We start from the raw sequence: 16,645 nt of genomic DNA, 5'->3' as shown, positions 1-16,645 counted from the left end.
GAAAAAAAGATAACCTGAAATCCTGTGTAATTAACCATAAGATACGTGACTTCCCATAATGACGTCGAATTTGGAATACTTGCTCTCGTATCATTTACACGTGGGCTCATCAGAGCATAACCTTTGTGACAACGCTGACAATCAGTTTTTCATTATTTAGACTTGACGAGAGGGATTGGAACGGACTAAGGGTGTATCGTACCTAATTATGCAGTCTCTTTCATTTCACGCTCGAAGCTATAAATATTCTTATCCTTGACTCGACTCTGCTGTCACACCTGATCATCCACTCGAAGGGGCACGTTTTGAAACAGAATTATTTGCATTCGAGGTAAGTTTCAAGATTTATTTCTTAAAGCGCAGCCGTAAGTTCCGCTGTTTATATTTTTGCTGTTATTGTTGGATACTGTTTAGATCAGTTATAATTTGGGTGTTAGGGTGAAGAGAAGTGACTACCAAAAATACACCTTTCCGCCAGCTAGTATCTTTGAATTCCCAAATTGCTCCGTGCGTTTCTTGGGGTGCTTCACCGTGCTTGTGTCGATATGGTGATAGAAAAAGGGTTATACACTTGTAAGTTATGAGACAACGGCACAACTGGTGAATTCTTTCATCATTTCAAGCTAGTAAAGCATTAATCTCCCTTCTCCGGTGTTTCTCCATGGTTTCATTATTTAAAGAAAGGAACACTAATCCTTGCTATCAAACTGGGCGAAATCTTGATGTTGTGTATTGGTCGTTTGCATTCCTCTCCCTCTCTCTGCAAATTTGATGATATTTCCGGTAAAGAATTTCGATGTACACCCTTATTGTTTATTATTTGTTAAACGAGACTATGGCGACGATAATGCATTATCTTTAGGACAAATGCCTTGTCTATCGCAAAGCTCAGGTCGTTTTCTTCCATTTTTTTTTTTGACGTAGTTAAAAGGAAATACTTGGAGTGAAATTAACGTCCACAGTAGTTCTATGTTTTTTTTTCCTTTCGAAACTCGCCAGTTCCGTTTGTAACTGACGTAGAGTATTTTCCATTTCCAATTTTTAAGCCAATTAGCTTGAAAATAATGCAAAAAAAAAAAAGCTTCGAAAAGAAATGCTTTTTCGTTCAAATAACTAAGCTAAGTGTTTAACGTTCTCCCCAATTTATAATTTGTTAGAATATTTTGGTACCAGTAAATCAAATTGTTCATTGAAAATTTCATGCGTCCTAGGCTGTTGACCTAATATTGTAAAGAGGTCAACTAAAACGAGAAACACGATTCCACTTGGCCTAATTAGTAATCGACGACGATAAACAATTCTTAGCTCGATCACGTATTATCTATGAGTCGTAGAGCCCAAGCTTTCATGATCCATTCGTAGCCTTTCTCAGTCGTGGTGGAGTTACTGGAACATCTGAGGCAAGTAGTAATATCACTTTTGATAGTTCAAGCCTTGAAATTGTGTATACTTTTTACCATTAGTCGGAGCCTGCGAAAGCGTTTGCAGATAATTGCTTTATGTATTAACGCTATTCTTTGTTTTACAACGCTCCGCACTTGCATTGCCGTACTGCCGCCTTGCGAATTAAGTCTCGCCTAGCGCCTTGCATTTGTTCAAACATATATGGAGCCTTTGATATTTAACACAAACAACCTAAACAGACACGGGCTTATTATTCCGTCTCATTTTTCCGCTACAGTTGGCTCATTAAGACTTTCAAACGAACTGAAATTGTGGAATCGAAGTGCGATAAAGCTTCGGATGGATACATACGTTTTCAGTATATTAGCTTTCTCCATGCTGAAGCATCCTTTCGGTTCCTTCTGCGCGGATATCATTCTTTATTTAACACGGTTTTCAAACGTGTTGAACTATTCAAGTGTGTGTGTTTTTTGTTTTTTTTGTTTCCGTTAAGAGAGAAGAGCTCCGCGAGAATAGGAAGTCGAATGTACCCTTCAAATCAATCTGAACAACTCTTACCAAAAAGAATGAAGTTGTGGCGGTACCAATCGGTACTTAAAGCTTCAGTGTTGCGTTACATGCCAACCAGCTGTCACAAAACCGCAAAGATGCCTTTAGTGATTATTTTACCATGAAAAACAATTCCAGTGACTTGATTAGTGAACAACAATTACTGAGAGTGGTGTCATCAATCAAAAGACTCTCGATTTGCCATAATTTGTAAGTTTTTTTTTTTACCGTCATCTTCTATTGGAACTTCTATCGTTCCGAGGAAAAAAGGCAAAATTTTAAGGTACGGGCCAAGACCAAAGAGAAATGTTGACGAGAAATGACTTGTGACGCCGTCACAAGGTCATTTCATATTTCCTATCGTTTTATTACGCTTCTATGGGCCTGGAGGCGTTTAGGTTCTCAATCATTTGTCTAACTTTGGTAGCACAACAAGTTTTCGTCCAAGCCGATTTATTAAAACGCCTTTGGATGCCTTTTATCGGCTCATTATCGAAACATGAATGCATAGTCGTCGACTAATGGAATGAAATGCAGTTACACCTACATAAATTTCGATAACTCAACAAATACTTTATTACCAATGTCACTTTTACTGTCTCTCAGCCTTTTCACTCTCAAGATCTCACTAGCGATTCTCTTTACTGTCTGCTATGCAATTCTTATGACGCTAGTTTGGAGAACTTGATATTGGATCAACTGATAGTCCCCTAGTTTACATATTTCTTTATTCTTATCCCTTTTCCGCTCGATATCATATTGATGTTGTAATTAAATGGGTCTCGTTCAATGGGTTGTTGGCTTTTATGGCTAACGTTTAAAATTTTTTAGCCATTTTACGGCTAGCGATTCATTTCTTTCCTATGCGGTCACCAGAAAAAAATTACGGATAACTTTTTCTACGACCTGCTTACGGTTAAAGTGTATGAAGTTTTACGCCTAACGGCTGAATTTTTTTTTGCCATTTTACGTCTAACGGTTAACCCCACTGAGACCCTCCAGCTTAGGAGAAATTCTGTTTTGATCAGGGTGAACGATTGAAGATGCATTCAAAGTTTTCTGTCCACTCGCTTAGTTGTCATGCGTTTAAGAAAACTCAATATCTGCATGCAGTTCTTGAAGTAATTTTCCTAAACAGCATCTAAAATCGTGAGAAAACCCGTTCCGTTACATTAAGCAAACACGCAACACTCATCAACACTGAATATATAAATATTCAAGCCGAAGGGTGCCAGAGAGAACAACTGTACGCTCCAATATGCTTCTTTGGTAATTAAAAATTTCTCGACAGTAAACAATTCAGGTAACATCGAGAAACTTCTAATTATCAAAGAAGCATATTGGAGCGCACAGTTGTTCTCTCTGGCACCCTTCGACTTGAATAAGCGCCAGGAATTTCACTCCAAAAAAAGAATAAACTATAATTAATGCGGAGAATTTTTTCAAGTTGGGCGGGCATCAAAGGTCCCAGTCTCAGCGTTGATTGGGAATTTTAGTACAACTCTCGCCTTTCGAGTCAACGCAGGTTCCTTAACATTTTCAGTGGATTCGACAATTTTTCCATTTCTTATTATTGTGATAATTTTTTGCGTAGTAATTACTGTCTTTGTTTATATGTGTCATCACGCCCTATATAAATCTATTTAAGGAATTTGTAAGTCATTGTATTACAACCGATGAAGGTCTCGGACCGAAACGTATTTCATTCAACTTTCTTAGACTTTTTATTTGAGTATATGTCTTTCTTAGCTCGAAGTTGTCCGTCCTCGTGTACTACAATATTTTTCCTACTATTTATCGAGGTTTGGACTGTGAATCCTTTTGGATCCTTCTGGCGCGGCGTCACTGTTGGCTCGAGGCCTTTTAACTTGTTAGTGTGTATATCTATATATTTAGATTACTTCATGGTTGGTGAGCGCGTACGATTTTTATTCACAAGTCTAGTTAAGTAGAATCGCAAACGAACGAGAGAATCTTCGAGTGAGAGAGTTTGTGATTCTTCACAACGAGTGATTAAAAATTCTACAAGCAAACTAACCATGAAGTAATTTGTTTATTATATTGGTACCGAGGTATTACAAATGTTTGTAATTTAAATCACATTCAACTGACCACAAAAGACAAAGAAGTCGCGAACTCTATATCGCTTTTATTTAAACCCAATGAATGCTGTCAAAACGCCTAAAATACTGCATTCGAATATGCTTAAAAAGGCGAAAGGATTGTACTTTTAAAATAATTCATTTAAATAAAAAAGACTACAAGCTCCGTTCAAAGAAATTTGGGCTTACTTTTGACAATTGAAGGGTTTCTAAAAATATTAGCTCACATAAGCCTTCAAACTCGACAAAGCGTTTTCTACTGTGAATCGAAGTCGAGTACTTTTGGTCTTTTGTACCTCTTCGTTGACTTTATCTCAGTTTCTGGAGAGGCCAAGGTCGGTAATTGATTAAACATTCACTCTCAATACGCGACTTTGTTAATGTTGGGGTCAGAATAAACGCTGGGATTGGCCGAGCCAGTACTAGGTCGCTCAAAGGGCATGTTTTTTCGCGTGGCCTCGATCTTTGTTGTCGTAGTATGAGATGCAGAGCTCAAAAGCTTCGAAAATTCCTTTCAATTTGTCTGTTCGCAAAATTTTTTTTATGATGGTTTGAGGTGATAATTGATCCGTGTGGGAATGTGAAAATGACAGTAGACACCTCGAAAGGTACAAAATTTGGCTTTTTGCTTCCAATTCATGGGTTCGTGCAGAAGTCCTTAATATGTTTTTACACCTTCCGTTCCATTTCGTTTCATAGCTGCACACATGAATGTTTTGTACTCGACTCTCTTGATTTGTCCCCCCTTCCTTTTTCTTTTGACATTTTTCCAGCTTACAAGAAATTAATTTGGAGTTCGAAATTCTGAAAGGATCCGTCAACTCCATGTCCTCGAGGCCTTTTTCTTGGGACACAAAACACTATGAGAGAGATTGTTACTTTCAGACTTACTAATTTGCATTCTGCTAAATTTAAAATGACGACTGTTATTTAGATTATGTCATGTAACCCTTAAAAGTTACATCAATCCTCCACTTCGCCTCGATTTTGCATGACTGTCTCAAATTCCCCAATCCACCAATGTTAAGATAGGGCCATGTTTGCACGAGTCTAACCCTCTGGTTGCGAGATTTATCAAGAGAGTGCCCCTCGGGGTGAGTGTTAAAAATAGTGAGCGTGGGCTCAAAGCAGAAGTTACTTGCCTCTCCACGATTGCAAACTGCGTGTTTTGGTCCGTGCTCAGATTCTCACCATTTGACACAGTTATTCAGCGGAGTGAGTACCAATCTCATCTTCGATAGCCTAATCCTAAATTTCTGTACTTAGACATTTCGCTTCTAAAGGGCATTTCTTATTAATTGCCTATTTAAGATGGAGAGAAGTGACAAACGTAAATTTGCCTTCGTTTGAAGATTTATCTTCCCGGTTGAAAATCGTTCAAACATCGCGTTGGCGTTGTGCGAAGTTTGACCTCCTAATGCTACTCGCTTTGAACACGACAACTTTTTCTTTTTTTTTCTCGAATTAACCATATGTTATGAAACGTATTGATTTAACTCGCACGAACTAGTTATATATGCAAACTAGTTTTCTTGCGGTAAGAACATTTGTACCACTTTTGTATTGTCGGAGAGGTGGATTTATCATACGCCCTTTCTTCGATAATAGGTCTTATTCACGCTTGTATTTCGCCATTGATTTACATCGATAGAAAGCCTCAAATTCCGAGGATTTTAAGTGAACTGAAAGGGCAGTTGCCATTCGAATAAGGTCAAATAAAATAAGGCAAAGCCACGACTTACACATTGTGTGATAATGGTGAAGCTCTAAGAAGTGCCAAAGCAGGATTTACAAAAACAGTAACATTTTGAGTGAATATATTAAGGTTCGTATAGGTGCTGAGTGCATGAGTTTTTAATTCCATCGGTCTCTCTGTTAGTTCACATATCTGATTCATTTTTTTCAATTTATTTGGAATTTTTTTCCTTGCCTTGTAGTCTTTAGTTAACATAAGTTTGCTCAGAACTGATACACTAAAAATTGTTATAATCGCCTCAGGTGAAAGGCCTTTGTGATATTGGACTGAACTCGCAGCGCCAAAATAACGGAAAGATGTTTTGAAACCCAATTTGTAGTTCTTCAAGACTTTTTCAGACCTGAATAGGCACATAAATGCGAAATTGTCGAATCTGGAATAAATACGTGTTTGAATAAAGCCTCGCTAGCGATTTCACAATGTAGTTTATCAACAATAGCGGCTGTTGTTTTTGGTAACCTCGAATGGCTAATAAAGCTTATAGGTCACATAGCTGCTTTTTGAATAATTCCCGACACGTAGTCCATGGGATTATAAGCCATGACTCGCTTCCAGGTCGCTCTGCAAGAGATCTCTGATTTGATCAAGGCCCGCAATGAAGCATTGGAATTGCCATACATCTTTCTCTTACCCGAGAGAGTTCCCAATAGTATTGGTGTCTGAAGCTTTGCTGGATCAAATATAAAAATTATCAATTTGTCTCAAAAACTTGTCGCTGTTACGTTCACGAGTTAGTTGTGCGGTGTATATGGCTTTTAACATAGGCGTCCATAGCGTTTATCGCATTTCTTCATTGTTGTTGTTGTTGTTGTTGTTGTTGATTTTTAAATCTTAAACCTCTTGTCGCAACAGCTCTCGAGATTTGTTTATAATTTTGACCAATGCATAGCTAGTTACACCTATCCTGATCTCGGTGTGGGATCGCTGCCTTCAGTAAATGATTATACCCCCTTTCAGTGAAGTATGCCTTATTTTTCTTTGAAAGTTAACATATTTATTACATTATTTACACTGATGGCAATTAAACACCATTTTTTGTATTTTATTTTTGCCTGACTTGGTGACAAGTTCTATTTTTATAAAAGCTTTTAAACTCAAGTCCTGATCATAAAATTGTTTCTTTTAATCACAGTGCGTTTACTGTTTATTGCCTGACATATGCGCAGAGACTTCATGGAAATTAGCTTTCTTTGTATGTTCGATCCATTCTATTTTATTTCTATAAGCTTTTAACTCAATTACTGATATTTGTTTGTTTGTTTGTTTGTTTTGTTTGTTTGTTTGTTTGTTTTGTTTGTTTTTTAATTACAACACCATTTTCAGGTGAATATCTATTGCTAGCTGAGGGTCTTAGTGCGGTGATGGCTTTTAAGGCTAACAGTTAAATTTTGTCCATCTTAAGGTCAGGGTTAACCCAAAATGCCCAAAACAATACGTGACCTTATTTTACAACTCACGGTCAAAATTTGTCAATTTTTACGCCGAATGGCTTATTTTTTTGGCCGCTTTTCAGCTAACAATCAACTCCATTGAGACCCTTCTAAACATTTTTCACACAGAATTCATAATTATTGGATTGGTTTTTGGAAAACATATCTCGCTAATATATGTGAGGAACTGTAATCCTTAGTTTGTTCACACTTTGTTCTAATCTTAATGTTGTGAGGTCCTTGCTTGCCCAATGTTGCCACATAGCCAAGCTCGGCTGTGCTATCTGCAAGACGTAATCTTCATTTCGAACGTCAAGTACGTGAGAATGAATCAATAGTGAATTAAGAACGGTTAGAAGAAGAATTATGCAACGGAACAATAACATAAATTTCCAATCGGAAGTTCTGTCGTTCCTTTGCAATTGAAAAAAAGATAACCTGAAATCTTGTGTAATTAACCATGAGAAACGTGACTTCCCATAATGACGTCGAATTTGGAATACTTCCTCTCGTATCATTTACACGTGGGCTCATCAGAGCATGACCTTTGTGACAAAGGTGGCAATCAGTTTTTCATTATTCAGACTTGACGAGAGGGATTGGCACGGACTAAGGGTGTATCGTACCTAATTATGCAGTCTCTTTCATTTCACGCTTGAAGCTATAAATATTCTTATACTTGACTCGACTCTGCTGTCACACCTGATCATCCACTCGAAGGGGTACGTTTTGAAACAGAATTATTTGCATTCGAGTTAAGTTTCAGGATTTATTTCTTAAAGCTCAGCCGTAAGTTCCGCTGTTTATATTTTTGCTGTTATCGTTGGATACGGTTTAGATCAGTTATAATTTGGGTGTTAGGATGAAGAGAAGTGACTACCAAAAATACACCTTCCGCCAGCTAGTATCTGTGAATTCCCAAATTGCTGCGTGCGTTTCTTGTGGTGCTTCACCGTGCTTGTGTCGATATGGTGATAGAAAAAGGGTTATACACTTGTAAGTTCTTTGACAACGGCACAACTGGTGAATTCTTTCATCATTTCAATCTAGTAAAGCATTAATCTCCCTTCTCCGGTGTTTCTCCATGGTTTCATTATTTAAAGAAAGGAACACTAATCCTTGCTATCAAACTGAGCAAAATCTTGACGTTGTGTATTGGTCGTTAGCATTCCTCTCCCTCTCTCTGCAAATTTGATGATATTTCCGGTAAAGAATTTCGATGTACACCCTTATTGTTTATTATTTGTTAATGCATTATCTTTAGGACAAATGCCTTGTCTATCGCAAAGCTCAGGTCGTTTTCTTCCTTTTTTTCTTTTTGGCACAGTTAAAAGGAAATACTTGGAGTGAAATTAACGTCCACAGTAGTTCTATGTTTTTTTCCTTTCGAAACTCGCCAGTTCCGTTTGTAACTGACGTAGAGTATTTTCCATTTTCCAATTTTTCTTTATTCTTATCCGTTTTCCGCTCGATATTATATTGATGTTGTAATTAAATGGGTCTCGTTCCATGGGTTGTTGGCTTTTATGGCTAACGTTTAAAATTTTTTAGCCATTTTACGGCTAGCGACTCATTTCTTTCCTATGCGGTCACCAGAAAAAAATGACGGATAACTTTTTCTACGACCTGCTTACGGTTAAAGTGTATGAAGTTTTACGCCTAACGGCTGAATTTTTTTTTTGCCATTTTACGTCTAACGGTTAACCCCACTGAGACCCTTCAGCTTAGGAGAAATTCTGTTTTGATCAGGGAGAACGATTGAAGATGCATTCAAAGTTTTCTGTCCACTCGCTTAGTTGTCATGCGTTTAAGAAAACTCAATATCTGCATGTAGTTCTTGAAGAAATTTTCCTAAACAGCATCTAAAATCGTGAGAAAACCCGTTCCGTTACATTAAGCAAACACGCAACACTCATCAACACTCAATATGCTACAATATTTGAATGTACTACAATATTTTTCTTATATATATATATATATATATATATATATATATATATATAAATATATATATAAGAAAAATATTGTAGTACACGAGGACGGACAACTTCGAGCTAAGAAAGACATATACTCAAATAAAAAGTCTAAGAAAGTTTAATAAAATACGTTTCGGTCCGAGACCTTCATCAGTTGTAATACAATGACTTACAAATTCCTTAAATAGATTTATATAGGGCGTGATGACACATATAAACAAACACAGTAATTACTACGCGAAAAATTATCACTAGAAAAAGAAATGGAGAAATTGTCGAATCCACTGAAAATGTTAAGGAACCTGCGTTGACTTGAAAGGCGAGAATTGTACTAAAATTCCCAATCAACGCTGAGACTGGGACCTTTGATGCCCGCCCAATTTGAAAAAATTCTCCGCATTAATTATAGTTTATTCTTTTTTTGGAGTGAAATTCCTGGCGCTTATTCAAGCCGAAGGGTGCCAGAGAGAACAACTGTGCGCTCCAATATGCTTCTTTGGTAATTAGAAATTTCTCGACAGTAAACAATTCAGGTAACATCTTTGTTGTCGTAGTATGAGATGCAGAGCTCAAAAGCTTCGAAAATTCCTTTCAATTTGTCTGTTCGCAAAATTTTTTTATGATGGTTTGAGGTGATCATTAATCCGTGGGAATGAGATAAAATGACAGTAGACACCTCGAAAGGTACAAAATTTGGCCTTTTGTTTCCAATTCATGAGTTCGTGCAGAAGTCCTTAATATGTTTTTACACCTTCCGTTCCATTTCGTTTCATAGCTGCATACATGAATGTTTTGTACTCGACTCTCTTGATTTGTCCCCCCTTCCTTTTCCTTTTGACATTTTTCCAGCTTACAAGAAATTAATTTGGAGTTCGAAATTCTGAAAGGATCCGTCAACTCCATGTCCTCGAAGCCTTTTTCTTGGGACACAAAACACTATGAGAGAGATTATTAACTTCAGGCTTACTAATTTGCATTCTGCTAAATTTAAAATGACGACTGTTAGTTAGATTATGTAATGTAACCCTTAAAAGTTACATCAATCCTCCACTTCGCCTCGACTTTGCATGACTTTCTCAAATTCCCCAATCCACCAATGTTAAGATAGGGCCATGTTTGCACGAGTCTAACCCTCTGGTTGCGATATTTATCAAGAGAGGGCCCCTCGGGGTGAGTGTTAAAAAAAGTGAGCGTGGGCTCAAAGCAGCAGTTACTTGCCTCTCCACGATTGCAAACTGCGTGTTTTGGTCCGTGCTCAGATTCTCACCATTTGACACAGTTATTCAGCGGAGTGAGTACCAATCTCATTTTCGATAGCCTAATCCTAAATTTCTGTACCTAGACATTTCGCTTCTAAAGGGCATTTCTTATTAATTGCCTATTTAAGATGGAGAGAAGTGACAAACGTAAATTTGCCTTCGTTTGAAGATTTATCTTCCCGGTTGAAAATCGTTCAAACATCGCGTTGGTGTTGTGCGAAGTTTGACCTCCTAATGCTACTCGCTTTGAACACCACAACTTTTTCTTTTTTTTCTCGAAACATGTGTTATGAAACGTTTTGATTTAACTCGCACGGAACTAGTTATATATGCAAACTAGTTTTCTTGCGGTAAGAACATTTGTACCACTTTTGTATTGTCGGAGAGGTGGATTTATCATACGTCCATTCTTCGATAATAGGTCTTATTCACGCTTGTATTTCGCCATTGATTTACATCGAGAGAAAGCCTCAAATTCCGAGGATTTTAAGTGAACTGAAAGGGCAGTTGCCATTCGAATAAGGTCAAATAAAATAAGGCAAAGCCACGGCTTACACATTGTGTGATAATGGTGAAGCTCTAAGAAGTGCCAAAGCAGGATTTACAAAAACAATAACATTTTGAGTGAATATATTAAGGTTCGTATAGGTGCTGAGTGCACGAGTTTTTAATTCCATCGGTCTCTCTGTTAGTTCACATATCTAATTCATTTTTTTCAATTTATTTGGAATTTTTTTCCTTGCCTTGTAGTCTTTAGTTAACATACGTTTGCTCAGAACTGACACACTAAAAAGTGTTATAATCGCCTCAGGTGAAAGGCCTTTGTGATATTGGACTGAACTCGCAGCGCCAAAATAACGGAAAGATGTTTTGAAACCCAATTTGTAGTTCTTCAAGACTTTTTCAGACCTGAATAGACACATAAATGTGAAATTGTCGAATCTGGAATAAATACGTGTTTGAATAAAGCCTCGCTAGCGATTTCGCAATGTAGTTTATCGACAATAGCGGCTGTTGCTTTTGGTAACCTCGAATGGCTAATAAAGCTTATAGGTCACGTAGCTGCATTTTGAATAATTCTCGACACGTAGTCCATGGGATTATTCAACGATATTCACCGAGCCAGAGGCGAACAATTGTTTCAGCAGAATTACTGAGATGGTCATCAGGGCAAAAAAAAAAAAAAAAAATTAAAAAAATATATATATTTTTATTTATTTACTTATTTAATTGCTTTTATTTTTTCCAAATTGTCACGCACCAAAGAACGCAGAACCGAAGCCCGGTGCTTACTTATACTTACCTACTTACGCACCCCACCCTCACGCATACTTAGTTTTCCTCATCTTATGTTATCTTGATTCCTTTACAGGGTTCATATCAAAGTCAGCATGCCTTGTAAGTTTGTTCTATCTAAGCTCTTTTGATAAATTCGCGCATTTTATTTCATTTTTACAAAAGTAGGGTCGTCCTTTCTTACTATGGTAGGAATGTGTAGTTTTGGTATATTATTTTCAGGGCGTAATCTTGGATATGAAGTCTACAAAAAAGAAAAGGGAGAGGAAATGTTCAAAAAGAAGATTGAGGAATTCGAAAAGGTACATGTGCAATGTATTTTTAGCCAGATGTGCTTGACTTTCACCATTGCTGGTGAATAACCTGGTTTCCATAACATGAAAATAACGGAAGGATTGTGTTATTCCGACGGAAACTGTTCCATCTCATTAACAATCCTTATGTTTCCATAGTCACCGTGAAATTTCTCGGTCCAGATACTTGATTTCGAGGAATCTGTTCAACTAGCTCATCTCCTTTTTTGTTTGTCCCTCCCTTGCATACGCGTGTCAGCAGTTATAGCGAACTGAGTGCTTTGTTGTGTTGTTTCTTTGGATAGCCTGTTGCTCCGCCTGGTTTTTTCTCCCAAAGCAAAATCGCATATGACACCACCAAACTCAAGCTACTCTTCGGCACGAAGGTGTTAATCAAGGGACAGCGGGGCACACATCCCGTTGGAGTTGGAGCTGAGGGAATCGCAACGATTGTCTCCAATCCAAAGATTCCACCGTGCGAGTTTTTCACGCCAGGACGTTCCTATCCAGTTTGCCTTCGTCACTCGACCATACAATCCGTGGATGACGTGTTGATTGACTTCTGTGGCGGGTCGATAAGATTTTCCGGAAGTGATGATATGGAAAGTCCTTTCGATCTTCTTATGGGCACTGGAGAGACAACACCGTTATGGAGCGCTCAGGCCATTTTTGACGCAGTGAAAGCCAAGATTTCAAACGATTTGAAAACTTATTTGCTGATCGGACCTGACCAGTAAGTGAATTGTTAGGCCATTTCAATACTTATTGTTAGATGGAGTGCAAGTGGTTTCACCTTATTCATTTATGTATTTGCATCATTACATATGCATTTACTGCGACGTTCCTTAAGGCCGAAAAGGAACCCTGTATGATTTTCTTCGCTTGTTATATTCGGCTTCGTTGCCGAGCTAGCAGAAGCGCCCAATTGGCATCTGTGAGGCACCAGTCAAGCCGTGTTGAGACTTGAATCCTATTTTGCCGGTTTTTTTTTTGTTTTTTTTTTTTTGGTGTTTTCCTTTTTTTTTTCTTTTTTTTTGAGCTTTAAAGAATAATTAGTCAAGCAATTGTAAATCTCTTGCATCGATGCAATCACTTGCATTTAATTTTAGTGTTGTTTTCAACTAACTTCGGTAAAAGCAAAACAAAAATGATCACGATGAGGAATCGACTAAAAAACATGCAAACTGTGTTACTGGCACGGAAAACGCAGGCGACCAAGTTGCGAGTGGTTGTCGTTTAGGGTCTAATTTTGTTAAGTTAAGAGGATAACGCGAGTTTTTTTTTTTTTTTTTCTTGACTATCACACACCGAAGTAAAGCAAAACCAAAGAAATCTTGGATTACTTTTGATTCTCGATTGAAAATTATTCTTTATATGAGGATACTTTTGTCACATTCAAAGAAACAATAAAATTCCGCGCACCTTACACGTTGAATTAGACTTGATTACTGTCACGCAAAAGTATGAAATCTAAATAAATCATACGCGATCTATTGTTTAGAGTGCTAAAAAATCGTTACTAAAAAATAGAGCAACTCGTAATTTTTTTTAATTCATTCTAGAATTATGAGATCGTTATATTTTTTTATTTTTATATTTTAAACAGTCTTAAAGCCAACATTGGGGGCTTGCGCCAGAAGCCTGAATCGTTTTACGACCAGCGGTATTACTCAGAAGTGATTTTTGACTTCAAAGCGTTTGATGGTGTGAAGCGTTACGTTAGATTCAGGATGATGCCCGCTGATGGACGACCAGAAACAGGCTTATTGTCCGAGGAAGTTCAGCAGCACCCATGGTGAGGAGTAGAAACATCTGACAATCCGAGCCTCCTTATCTACGAACCCTATTTTGATAACATATCTTGAAGCACAACCTTCATTTGTAACTCCTTGAGCTTCCGTCTGTATTTCCTGCCACGTTAAACCGTAGGGAAAGGATCGCGATCGTTTGAATCGAAGCGTGCTTTACCTACTTTAAAGTACTGCTTATTTTGTGGGCGTAGATGGAGACGAGAAAGCATTAGAGCAGTGTATTTTAGGATGGTCATTGTAAGCAGAGCCATTGACAGTTTCGTTTATCGGATCTATTTTCGCCTTCTTACTTTGAATTTAAAGTGATACCAACTGATAACTGCAGATATCTCATAACCACACGTATTGAGAATTCGATATTAGCTTGTTACTTTTTTTATTCACGTTCTTCTGTCGTATTTAAAATGAAGGTTAACGGGGAGATTACCTGATGAGACGAAGTGACGACTAGTTCAGTGAGAAAATTTCCCTTTATATCACTACAAGCAAAACTGAACAAGACTCCAGCTTGTCCTTCTCCAATCAATATTTAGTAAAACTGAATTTTATTTCGGTCAAAAAGATTCCATTCCGTGTATTTCCTGAAAATGTGGGAAACTAGACTAAAAACAGACTGTAAATTTTCCAGCTCCGAATGAACAAACTCTATTAAAAAAAAATTATATCGGATACTTTATTTGCTTACAGGATAAATGAAAGGTCACCCGATGAGACGTTACCAATGGACTACCTCAAGCGTGAGTACAGAGAGAGGATTTCCAAGGGACCACTCGACTATAAACTACAGCTGCAACTCCACGAACCTAAGGACGATGATGTGCCATGGATACTTCATGTCGGGAGAGCATGGGACGAGCAAACGCACCCATGGTTGGATTTGGCTGACATCAAAGTGACGTCATTACTGTCTCCAACCGCAACGGAACGCCTGAAGTTTATTTTTTTAAACCTTCCAACGTCAATTGGTCTTTTGCCAGCCGTATCTGTTGATGACCCTAATGTTGTTCTTCACATTCGTAATGAGGTGTACGTCTGGTCTCAGAGGCTTCGTAAAAACAGATCAAACAAGCTTGTCCCAGAGCACCTCGCGTCCTATTTTATCCGTGTGGAAACTGGATCTCAGTCTGGAGCAGGAACGGACGCCTCTATTTCTATTTCGTTGACAGGTGAAGTCACGTATGATATGTGTGAATTTTTTATTTTTTTGCTTCTTTACACGCCAACAAGTCATTCATATTCTTTCGTTTTCTTCTTTTCCTCTGCAGGTACCAAAGGAAAAACAGATCTCATCAAGTTAGATAACTGGGGCAATGACTTCGAGAGAGGAGACGTTGATGAGTATATGGTAGAAGCAATGGACGTTGGAAAAGTTCTAATGGTTCACCTTCACAATGATCATGGTGGCTGGTGGTACAAAAATCCTGATTGGTTTGTCAACAAAATCTCGGTGATAAGTTCCACTCAGGATGAACCATTTGAGTTTCCATGTTATCGCTGGGTGCTATCTGATTTGGTGGTATTTGAAGGAAAAGGTAATCCGAAAGCTATGTCATATCTCGACTACAAAATTCAAAACTAAAGAAAATAAGGAATGTATCCATGTCTTCGAGCTATAACATGCAGAAAGAAGCAATTAATTCTCCACAATTCTTCAAGGAGCTAAATGAATGGTTCGTTGTGGGCCATGGAGAAGACTCGAACTTTCATTTTGTAGAAACATACATACATACATATATATATATATACATACATATATATATATATAATAATAATAATAATGATCAATGGTAGCAAAACTTCAGTTCATCGTTTTAATGCGACAACGCTGTTTCGTATGGTCAGAGAATGACCACACTCATCAGGCAATATCAATGAGTGTAGTCCTTCGCTGACCATACGAAACAGCGTTGTCTCATTAAAACGATAAACTGAAGTTTTGTTACCATTGATCATTATTATTATTATTACTGCTCCTCTCAGAGTTGAGCGCTCTATAGATCTATTCTACTCAAGTTCAAGAATATATATATATATTCAAGTTCAAGAATATATATATATATTCAAGTTCAAGAATATATATTTATATATATATATATATATAGATAGAATAAAGTATAATTAATGCGGAGAATTTTTTCAAATTGGGCGGGCATCAAAGGTCCCACTCTCAGCGTTCATTGGGAATTTTTAGTAAATTCTCGCCTTTCAAGTCAACGCTGGTTCCTTAACATTTTCAGTGGTTTCGACAATTTTTCTATTTCTTTTTATTTTGATAATTTTTCGCGTAGTAATTACTGTGTTTGTTTATGTGTCATCACGCCCTATATAAATCTATTTAAGGAATTTGCAAGTCATTGTATTACAGCTGATGAAGGTCTCGGACCGAAACGTATTTTATTAAACTTTCTTAGACTTTTTATTTGAGTATATGTCTTTCTTAGCTCGAAGTTGTCCGTCCTCGTGTACTACAATTTTTTTTTTATATATATAAATTTATATATATAAAATTTTCTTTTCAAACATTTATTCTATTAAGTATGATTACTTGGGGTGTACAGGGTCAGGGTTTCCCTCGTATACAGAATTTGTTTAATTGAAATTAGCCTTATCCGTAATTGGATCCTCCTTTGTGATCCGCTAAGTTGACTTCGGTCGTGTATCTTTAATAGATCCTTAGTTGGGTTTCATATGGGGTTATAGGCTTCCCCTGCCCTGTCACCTTGAAAAGTTTAATTTCCCGGGAGACCACGTCTCCGATCACGTAAATCA

At 37.5% G+C, this 16,645-nt stretch overlaps 1 protein-coding gene across 4 annotated transcripts in view; it reads left to right on the top strand.

Moving 5' to 3' along the window:
- The first annotated feature begins 186 nt into the window (after positions 1-186).
- Positions 187-16,645, top strand: part of LOC111338695 (allene oxide synthase-lipoxygenase protein) — a 24,770-nt gene continuing 8,311 nt past the window's right edge. The window contains exons 1-7 of one of the 4 annotated variants that reach the window (XM_088732052.1): positions 187-331; positions 11,849-11,874; positions 11,995-12,074; positions 12,371-12,798; positions 13,672-13,860; positions 14,564-15,042; positions 15,142-15,408. In XM_088732052.1, coding sequence (XP_088588178.1) covers positions 11,868-11,874; positions 11,995-12,074; positions 12,371-12,798; positions 13,672-13,860; positions 14,564-15,042; positions 15,142-15,408 — 1,450 coding nt within the window. In that variant the 5' untranslated portion in view covers positions 187-331; positions 11,849-11,867. Of the gene's footprint in view, positions 332-1,267; positions 1,401-7,828; positions 7,997-10,385; positions 10,509-11,848; positions 11,875-11,994; positions 12,075-12,370; positions 12,799-13,671; positions 13,861-14,563; positions 15,043-15,141; positions 15,409-16,645 lie in introns of those variants that run through there. The other 3 variants (XM_022945209.2, XM_022945208.2, XM_022945210.2) reach the window with 3 other exon arrangements.

This window comes from Stylophora pistillata, chromosome 9 (genome assembly GCF_964205215.1).
Source record: "Stylophora pistillata chromosome 9, jaStyPist1.2, whole genome shotgun sequence".
Classification (NCBI taxonomy): Eukaryota; Metazoa; Cnidaria; class Anthozoa; order Scleractinia; family Pocilloporidae; genus Stylophora; species Stylophora pistillata.
The sequence above is the reverse complement of the archived record's forward strand: the minus strand, read 5'-3'. Positions and strand labels throughout refer to the sequence as shown.